General features: G+C 42.2%; 1 protein-coding gene across 1 annotated transcript; it reads right to left on the bottom strand.

Moving 5' to 3' along the window:
• Positions 1-207: 207 nt before the first annotated feature.
• On the bottom strand, positions 208-10,447 carry SFRP4 (secreted frizzled related protein 4). Its single transcript, XM_071804819.1, has 6 exons — positions 9,856-10,447; positions 9,621-9,701; positions 9,466-9,531; positions 6,678-6,876; positions 3,554-3,617; positions 208-1,079 (listed from the first exon to the last, which is right to left on the bottom strand). Exons 1-6 carry the CDS (start codon positions 10,295-10,297, stop codon positions 891-893), a joined length of 1,041 nt encoding a protein of 346 aa, XP_071660920.1. The 5' UTR covers positions 10,298-10,447; the 3' UTR covers positions 208-890.
• Positions 10,448-10,634: the final 187 nt, after the last annotated feature.

Genomic DNA, 10,634 nt, shown 5'->3' with positions numbered 1-10,634 from the left:
TCCTAAAGTTATGCTATTTAGATTTATGTCACCTTTGCTTTTTTTTTTTTTATTTTTTAACAAATTAAAGCATCTGTTTTGCCTGTGAACCTTTGCAGAGTAAATGTTACCTTCTGACCAGCAAGACTGCGAATACCCAGTTGTTTTGAGAAGTTCAGGAATACAGACAAGCCATATTTATTTATTCATTTGTTTATTTGGTATCAGAGAAAAGTTTAGAAATATGGTGTCAAATGATAAAAAATTATCAAAATGAACACTGAGCCACATGAAGCCCTATCTTTAATACTGTACAATAGCTGTCCGTTATGTTTAGAATAATGCTTCTATTCCAGTTTTCATAACAAAGCTATATTACAGCAAACATAGGTGTTACTTTTAAGAATTCTACAGATCTGCTTCACTTTAATCTGTCCTTTTAAAAAATACTGATTTTTCAATTAGATGCTTAAATATATTTGAAATTATAACAACAGAAGCCAGCCTGAAGTACAATAAAAAAATTAAACGTCTGCTTTCAACACATTTTTGCTACACAAACCCACAAGATCAAATACTAACACTGTAAGCATATTTCTGGCACACACATAAAAATAATCACATAATGCATATCCAGATGCTTATTGGTAAACTATGCTTCTCAATGCTCTGAGCAAATTCAGTCAACTTGAATATGCCTACCACATATTAGTGCAAACCTACACTCTATGGCTTGCAGTGGCTTGAAAGGAAAAGCAAACCTTTTAAAAGTAAAGTGCAGCAAAAATGGCTATGTAAAAACTGCCATGAGTTTTTAAGTCAATGAGTTCTGGATTAATAAAATGTGCCAACCAAGCCAGATTGTGCCCCTCATCATGCAGGATAAGTCTTTCCCTTTGGAAATTTCACGTTCATGCCTTTTTAGGGTTGATTTCTTTCTGGCCATTTCTTACTTTAATGGCCTTTTTTGGGCCACCGACCAGCGGGTTGGTGTTCTTGGTTGATGGTTTTGGGGCTCCACTCCGACCACTGCGGCCTGCATTCTGGCTCTTACTGCGGGCCGTTCGTAGCTTTTGTTCTTGCAGTCTCTGTTCCCACCTCTGTGGAAAATGCAGAAAACCGAGAGGCTGAGTTAGGGAAGGGTATAATCTTAAATAATTTTGTCTTAATCAAAGTTATCCTGAAGTACTGATACTAGTGCTACTTTTTAACAGTTTTGTGCTGTGCCCTGCAGGGCTGTAGATGTCAGTATGTTGTGGGTGTATGCGGGGGGGGAATCTGCCACAGGTTCTGGGGTGGGGGAATTTGTGCTAGATGATGAAAATGACGACTGCACACCTTGTGTGCATGCTGCATGTGAGTGCACATCTCATGTCTTTTCAGAAATCCGGGGAAGCTGGCACCACTCCATCAAAAAGATACGATCTGCACACTGGGACTCCTTTGCAAACCCCTTCTTTGCTGTCTTGCTGAACGTGCTACTAGAATTTTTCCTCAGAAAAGTCTACACAAAGCAGACTATATATTTAAACACTCAATTACAAGAGAAGGTGGTGTTTACTTTCTGGTTCTGTTTTTCTCCTGAGTACAGAAGATGGGGTATGAAAGTCATGATCTCACAGACAGACAGCAGAGATGACCACTGAAATGGGATGGTTATGAATAATGCACCTACAGATTTATTCACCAGCATCCCTGAGCAATTTTGAAAAGCAGTCAGATCAAAGAGCTCAGCAGATTTCCAAACCCAAAAGTGTAGTGGTCAGAAAACAGGTTTTTACAGTGAGCTCAAGTGGTTAGGTGGTCCAAAATATGGAGAGATACACAACACTGCAGCAGAGACTGCAGTCTTTCACTTCTAGGAACAGAAACACTTACTTTAAGAAAAGTGAAGCAAATAGTAGAACCTGGAAAGTACCTCAACTCTCCCCTCTTACTGAACTTCTGAAACTCCCAAAGGCAGAAGCTTTGCCAGTGATTAGAGCAAGAGAAGTCCTCTCCAGTTTTCTGTCTCTGCCCTGACCCTGTTGCAACACAGGCTCTTGTCCTGGCTGGAGAAGGGACCAGCCATGCTGTGGTTATGTTAACAGCTGTCTTCTGTGGTGCACAGACAGTTCAAAACATTCATTTTAAGTGGTAACTCAAGATAAAAGTTGGATGCAAGTCTTCAGTGATGAATGATGTGCATTAAAATGAAGCCACTGTGATACCTAGCTCCATACTGGCTATTCTGGTGTAGTCAGGATCATTATATGCATCTTCATAAAACAAAAACAATTAACAGGTATTTAGGTGTGTCCCACTCAAACATGTTTAACTGAGTATTTAATTTATGAAACTATTAATATCAGAGGGAAGACACATTATTTGAGAAATATTTTGTTTGGCAGTCATGCATCTATTTGTCAGTCTGGAAGTGAATGTCCAAACAGGCTTCAAGACACTATTAGAAATGGCAAAACAGTATGAGGATGTCACTAAAACACACCGTGTGCCAGTAACAGGCCATTAAGTTGACAGCTAGGGGATTTCAAGAGTCCAAGTCATATGTCAATATTCTCCTAAATCCTACATGGTATCATCTGCAGTTGCAGCGTGTTTATTTTTTAAAGATTTAAAGCATATTTTCTTTTTCACACATAGGTTTTACAGGAGCAAGTGAGGAGAAAATGGAACGATAAAAGCATCAAATAGGATTTTCCTGAAATAAATTCGTCTGTAATCCAAAAGCTTCTACTGATAGATACATGCATCTTTATTGCTCCACTCTATCAACTGCCAATCAGCTCGTAATTAAAATATATATACATGTATGTCCTTAATGCTCTGAAAAGTTTTATGAATTCTAGAAATAACTTTCTTCCATCTTTATAAGTGTAAAGTCAGACACTGCCTTGATCCAATCTGTCTTTCCATTATAAAGAGGAGTTTACAAGAAAGGAGTGATAGCAAGTGCTATCGTGAAGCCCCAAAAAGCAGGGGCATCTGCTGCTCCTGCATCACAGATCTCTATAAGATATAATTTTCCTCCCAGTGCTCCCTGAAACCAGTGAGAGGATGCCCAATATTTTCGGTGGGCCTTTAGTGGGAAGTAGCTGGTGAGAAGTCTGTGCCTCCAGCCTGCAATCTTTCATGCAGCAAAGTCCATTTATCCAGTACAGTGGATTTTAACTTCATTTCTTACCTAATGTGTACTATATACTGATCTGCATATCACCTGACAGTTACTTGCCTTAGCAGTGATATGAAATAAATTCCTAGAGTCACTATTGTAATGAGACAGAGTTCACACAGAGGTCATTCATCCATCCATCCATCCATCCATCCATCCATCCATCCATCCATCCTATTCAGGGACAGTTTGCAGATAAAATAGAAATACAATCTTAGAGATTCTAAAATGTAAGATTAAAATTTTCAAATTTTCATTTACATGTAATTATGACGTGTGAAAAGAATGATACCCAGAGGTATTATGAATATCTGAAAGTCAAGCAAGTAATTCAATGCTGAAGAAGCGCAAAGGTGTATTACTTTTTATCAAGAACGTCAGCATTCTTTAAGTGGTATTTACCTTAAATCTTTTGTTTAGTTGATCCTTCCACTTTTCAACTAGACATCCATCAAGAAGCATTAACCTGAAAAATAAGAAATAAACACAAGTTATAGAAATTTCTGATTTTGATTCCTGAGATGTCATTCCAGATGGTTTAACACAAGCTGAGGTTGAAATGAACCAGCAGGTACTGGTACTGACAGTTTCTGTGCATGGGACAATAAGCAGAGAAACATTTTTCTCTGTCCCTAAATGCTTTCTAATGGATTTCTAAATACTTATACAGATCCTTCTGAAATTCTATTATAAGCTCTGTAAAAACAGAAAATATTTTTCAAAATAAATCAGATTTTACAGCCAAAACTGCAGCACATGGCCAGTATGGAGAAAACATTTAGAGCTCTTTGTTCTCACCTGCAGCTGTTCTGCAGGGGAAAATTGTCCTGTTTTGATCACTGTTAACAAAAAGTGGTGGATTGGGTAACATCCCATGAAACTGTTTAAATGTCTGAATCACACATATTTTACTTATGTCCACCATATGTTTGTGTGTGTGCACACAGAAGAGCAGTTTAAATTAATGTATTTTACTCCTGAATTGAGAAGAAAAGCTAGGGTTTTACATGCACCAGTTAATAAAGCTCAGTGGATTAATGGTAACTTTATTTGACCACTTAAAATTGTCTCCCTTGCTACCTATACACATTAGGACAGTATTATGTATTTCCTACATGAGGCTACTAAATGACTGCTTTAAAGTACATTCAGAATATCTATTGACAGTGATATTTTCCTACCAGTGAAATACGGCTGGCTCCTGTAGGAAAATACTGAGTCTAGGTTTTATGAAATGAACAAAACAAGACTGTAAGTATTTAACGTATAGGCCTTAAGCAGCTTCTAAAATAGCTTACTCTAAAGCAGTCTTACGTCACGCCTTCTAAGTCCCACCCTAGAAACAACTATTTTACAGCACAAGGACACTGGAATTTCTGTATCTCCTCTACTGCTAACCATTTAACTTCTGTTTTTTTTTCTTTTTGAGATACTGGGACTTTATATGCCCTGATATAATTTCTCTATTTCTGGAAGGCTTTATTTAAACATCAGTATTGGCTGAAGACACCAAAAATCACTAGAAATTAACATAATTTCATACAGCACTTTGCTGGCAGGTGAGGTTTACACAGCATAGTAGGGCCTGACTTTCCAGTTTCCATGAAGAGTGTTGCTGCTCATAGCAGTTCAAAAGAGTATAAAATGCTGCCACTTGCAGGTGTTAGCCACTGTGCATCCACTTTGCCTAAAACATGAAAGTATTACAGCAAGTGCAAGCCCTGGAAAATCAAGACCAACATGACACACGTATCATTTTCTTTCCAAGGAGAGATCAGAGAATTAACATACAGGATTGATGCTAAAGCCACATTGTGATGAGTGAAATCATAAAGCGGTGTACATGTGACACAGCTTCTGTTCAGGTGAAAATATTGAGTGAAACCCTAACTCTGTTGACAGGCAATGGGTGTTTTGCGGAGGTACAGCTTCCACCCGTTTTGTTTCTGGCACTTTTAAAAGCTACTGTAACTCAAAACCTTCTGTTTGCATGCCACAGAATTTGACAGGAAACACATATAATAGTTTATGTTTCTTTTTCAAATTTGTTTTAGTACACTATATGAAATTAAAAACCTCAGTGACCTTTAAAAACCATCGCAAAATATTTAGTGAATGGTGTGTTTTTCTACAGTAACGGAGAAGCAGATTGTGATCTTTCCCTTTTGAAATCTCCTCTCCCTCACTGCCTCCTGAGGGTCCTCTCCAACAAAGCCTGCAGCTCAGAGCTCCTTGATCACAATCTTGGTCGCATGACTCAGAGTACGTACCCCTAAAATGGGTAACTAGAGGGCCTTAAAATTAATCTTTGTGAAATACTTCCAGACCTGAAGGGGCAACATGCTGTGTAAAAGTAAAATACTGTGCCTGGTAGCTCACAAAAAAAAGTTAATAAGGTATCAGATGGCAAATTTTAGAAACACCTATAGAACAGGCATAGTTTACCAATGTAAAATTCATTGGAAACATGGGTATGGTCCATCAAGTTCCACAAGCAGAAGTTCTACGGTCCTTACAAAGTGTGCATGTTCAATTAACAGTCACATCACTGTACGCAAAACCAGCCTGCACATTTTGCGAACAGCCTCACCTCTGACCCACAGCACAGAGCCACACGTACCCACCACAACAAAACCTGTTCTGTTGGCATCTGTTGCTACTGGCACACTTGGGGTGCTAAGCAGGATGGGATGTCCACTTCTGCCTCAAGGACTTAGAAAGAAAAGGGAGCTGTGATTCATCACCCCTTCTCCTCCTGACCAGCACGCTGCATTTCCTCCTATGCCTGGGGCTAGGCTGACTGCCAGATGAAAGGTCTGGTAAAGTTTGTTTTGTTTTCTCTTTTAATCATACAGCAGGACTGGCAAGCTGCTTTGAGAGTATTTACTTTTCATCTGTCATCCGGGAGCTGGAGCTCCAATGGCTGCAGCTTTGGCTAGTCCTGGTACAGCTGTGGGATCAGAAACATCTCACTGATGGCATCGTTCCAAAGTATGGATAGGCCACTGGGGAAGGCCTGGCTCTCTGTTTCTAACAGCTCCGCAGACAGGAGATGTGTCTCCTGTTGCCTCTCCTGGGGTCGGTGAGACAGAATTATGCTTCCACCTGGTCCTGCCAACATGGACCACCATCTAATGTAGCACATTAAGTAGCTCATACCTCCAGAAAGTGGTCCTAGAAAAACACTCACGAACAGCTGGAGATGCCTGAACTGCCACATGATGCATTAAGCAATATGCTGTTAGCACCTAATGCCACCAAAAGTTTATGCTCCATGTGTGAGCCAGGTTTTGTAAGCACTGCATCTTGGCACAGACCTGAAGCTGCTTAAGTGGAAAAAGTTAATTGCGAAGGTAATTGAAACATTAAGGTGTACAGGTGAGTTATCTCAAGAAAAACTCTCAGCGGTGTAATATTAACTGTAACTCACAAAACATGCTCATGACCAGGAGAGCTTTGCTGGTCCTCCTTCCCACCTGTCACAGCTACCTAGAACACCCTTCTGCACCACATTGCCGGGGCTCACCTTGAACGCCATTCATAGCACATGATGAGAACATCCTGCTTTGGCTGAAGAGGTGGACACTGGCAGGAGGAGTTTGTAAGAAGAGGCACTTGAGACAGAGGAATTGGCGTTGAAGACTTCAATATGTCTTTGACTTCAACCACAGTTGTTATCTCATTGCAGTTCCCTCTTTCTACGCTTTTTACTTTAGCATGAATTACTGCAATTAGAAAAAGAGAGGTGTGAGAATAACAAATAGTATTAGAAACTTAAACACATCTTAAAATTTAATAAAACATATTAAACTGAAAACTGTTGTTTTGGCTGTGAAACTAGAACTATTTCTTCATGTGTGGGCACGTACAGTGGCTTAGAATAACAGGGGCCCCATCCCAGTTTGGTTTTCAGTAGGACTGTTGACAACTGTGAAATTAAACATGTGCCTAAATCTTTGCCAGATCAGGCTGAGAGATCTCTCCTGGAATCATACACACAAACAGCTCCTTTGACTCAGACTTGAACAACCCCTTGCATAAATCAGACCCGTTCTTGTAGACACATCTGGCTATATACAATTAAGTAATGAATAATTTACCTCACAGACAGCATGAATCCAGTCTTTTCAATAATAAAGCCATTTCCCTGTGGGTTGCATCCAAGAACTAAAGTCTTGTCTCAAATGTAAGAAACAGGGTTTGAAACAAGTAGTCAAAAACTAAGAGGTTTAGGGGCTTCATTATTTACCTGGTTTATACTTTTTTCACTTTTGCCTTTGAATTATGCATCAGTGGTCAGATTCTCATCTAAAACAGACTCTGAAAAGTGTTCTGACTCTGAATACACAGAGTCTGAATACACCTTTTTTTTTGCAAGAAGGTGAAACTGTGCAGATTGCTCTGGGGATGATCCCTAACTTTGTACTTGCAAACTACCGCAGCACTTTACCCACTCTCTCTTGTGAGAGCACCAAATCAGAGAAAAGAGGCATAATTTCTACATGAAGTGCTTTGTCTCTAGGAAATGGCAAAATAAGAAGGGTTAAATTATCAAACTGTTCACAAAATTCTTCTGTAAAAGAAGCAGGAGTAGCATGTGTACCAGAGCGCGATCAGCCTGCATCGACACTGCCCCAGTAGTCACCAGGTCAAAAGCCTTCAAAAGGACCTCCAAATGTTTGGGATAAACTTTACTTGTAGGAAACATGAGATCAGCATAGTCTGGGTTTTCTGTGCCAGCTTTATCAGGACACATGTAACAGCCACAAAACACATGAGGGATTTCAGTTTTGGAGATTAACAATCCATTTTCCAGTTTGATTGAAATCAAGTTCTAACCAAGTGGAACAAGAATTTGGCTGTATATATTATTTTAAAGGATTTTAGAAAAATTTTGATTTTATTTGCAACTTGTTCTGCCCTGTCGTGTTTCTTAATTCATTTTCCATGTGAACATTCTGATTGATTTTAAAGGATGATGAAAAAAAATCTACCTCTCAAAAAAAATAATCCTAATATTAAAAATTCAATTGAATTAAATTTTGGAACCCAACCTACACTTTTTACTCAAACTGCCACTGAAGTCACTGGAATCAGAATTTGTATAACTAACATCTGTACTTCATTTCAGAATAGTCATTTTATATCACTGCTTTTTCATATAGTTTTTACAACCGTGGAAATTAATTGTCCCATCTGAACATAACACTATGTTGTACTGAGATAGATTAAGGAATTATATAAAAAGAATATATTATATAAATGCATCAAAATGCCATGACAAGAAAGAAAAAGTATTCAATTACACGAATTAGATGTTCAGCTTTATTATTCCCACAAAACTGGGATTTGGATTTTTTTTCCTATACTAACAAAGAAGCAAATAACTACACACTTACTTTCATTTTATATCAAACAAATAGGAATAGACTGGATATAATAACTCTATTGCATAAGAACTGAATACACTTCTTGAAGACACAACTTTCATCTGAGAAAAAGCCTGTAAAGTGCAAAAAATCATGATACTGCATGTTAAATTCCTAGTTAATGGGGGGGGGTTCTATTGATATTACAGACATTCAAACTGGTATTTATCTAATATTAATTATAGTTCTTCCTGACTCCCAGCACCAGAAAACCAGAGCAAGGGGGACCCAGGGGGAGAGAGATGAATACTTACTTATATTACCAATATGTCATGTAACATATCAGAAAACTATAGATGACTCCTTCCCTGGCTGGTGCAAACTTTCAACAAATTCAATTAATCTCTGACAGTTCTGTACCAGATGAAACTCTGGCTAGTGAGTAAAAGAATATGTGAATTTCTGTGAAGCTTTAACCTTGCTTTAGCTTAATTCACATTTAGAAGTTTTATTTAGATGATAAACCTTTGTATAGTCCACATCCTGGATGAAAACAGGAGCTGGCAGAGCAGCACATCGTCATGCTCACATAAGATGTTATTGCACTTTAAGTAGAGTGACCTTTACAGAAGCAAAGCACCATTTCTGCACAGCAGCCTGTTGATCCCAGTGCATGTTACTGACATTTCACTGGTTTTATCACACCGTCAGCTGCCCAATGGCTACTACTGCCTGCACACACTGCATGCAAGTGGAGGATTTCAGAAGAAGACAACTGGGTGCTCTTGGGCAAAAAAAAGGCTGTGGTGGAGCCACGTCCTCACATTGCACTTGCTGGACAGGCTCTGGTGTGGGTGCAGTACCCACATGGAGCTGCCTAACTTGCAGGGGACCCAGAGGGGGTGTGGGATGGGCAAAGTGAAGCGTTTTCCCTCATGCACTTACTATAGCTGTAGTTCTTGGCCAGGTATGTCGACAGCGTAGGCTTTGTCTTTTTGCACCTGCATCGCTCTTCAAAGGAAGGAAAGAGAAAACGGTTGAGGGGTGTCAGAGGGGGTCTGGCAGGGGGAGGGAAGCGGAGGGGCGCACGAGGCTCTCACCTTGTCCGCGGCTCCTGCAGTCAGGGTCCGGGGGTCTCTCCGGCACCATCACACCCTGCGTGAAGTCCGTCCACTTCACATCTGCAAGCAGAGGCGCGGCAGGGAAGGAAAGCAGTCAGGAAGAGGTTCCCGGGACCAGGGCGGGGGAGTTCCCTCACCCGGGGCGACCCGTGGGTGTGGAGGGGGTCCGTCCTACCGCCTCCCCTTCCCGCCCCGCCACCCCCGGGGCGCTCACCCTCCGGCAGGTCGGTGACAATGGCCTCGGGGGAGATGCAGACGCCGCGATCGTAGACGGGGAGGTCGTCGCAGGCGAGGCTCTCGGGCCAGCTGTGGTTGTAGCGGCGCATGATGGGCTCGCAGCCGTCGCGGGCGCGCTGGCAGACGGAGCGGCACGGCTTGATGGGGTCGTAGAGGAACTCCAGGGTGCAGATGGGGGCGTACATGGCGCAAAGGAAGAAGGAGAGGACCGGGCTGCAGCCGGTGGCCACCAGCTCCTCGTACTGCTCGATAGCGAGGATGGCGTTTTCCTGGGTGCTGTGGTGGAGGTGGTTGGGCATGCGGGTGATGTTCCAGGGCATGGGGCGGCACATGGGGATGCGCACCGCCTCGCACGGCGCGCCCTGCGCCCGCGGGCTCACCCGCAGCCACAGGGACACCGCCACCAAGGCGCGCAGCATTCTCCTCCTCCTCTTCTTCCTCCTCCTCCTCCTTCTCCGCCGCCACCCGCTGCCGCCCCGCGGGTCGCGGCGGCCGAAGGGTGCGGAGCGGCGCTGCCTCCCGGCGTCCGGCTGCAGTCAAGTGGTGGGAGCCGCCGCGCCGACAGCCATGGACATCGCGGGACCGCATTTATACCCGTGGCACGAGTGACGTGGGGCCGATCGCGCTCCCTTGGCAGCACCGCTCCTCCGGAGGGGTCGGGGGGGGGGGTGTGTGCGCGTGTGTGTATGCGCGCGTGTGTGTGTTTTGCTGTGCAGGCACGGTGACATCACCTCCACCCCGTTTAATCCCCCGGCG

The sequence above is a fragment of the Patagioenas fasciata genome, chromosome 2, assembly GCF_037038585.1.
Source record: "Patagioenas fasciata isolate bPatFas1 chromosome 2, bPatFas1.hap1, whole genome shotgun sequence".
NCBI lineage: Eukaryota > Metazoa > Chordata > Aves > Columbiformes > Columbidae > Patagioenas > Patagioenas fasciata.
Note: the sequence above shows the minus strand (reverse complement) of the source record. Positions and strands in the feature narration are given on the sequence as shown.

Coding starts and splice junctions, on each gene's coding strand:
- SFRP4 (XM_071804819.1), bottom strand. CDS start 10,297: ATGCTGCGCGCCTTGGTGGCGGTGTCCCTGTGGCTGCGGGTGAGCCCG. Junction 9,532..9,620: donor CTGCAGGAGCCGCGGACAAG/GTGAGAGCCTCG, acceptor CTTCCTTTGAAG/AGCGATGCAGGTGCAAAAAG. Junction 3,618..6,677: donor TGCTATGAATGGCGTTCAAG/GTGAGCCCCGGC, acceptor CTTATTTTTCAG/GTTAATGCTTCTTGATGGAT.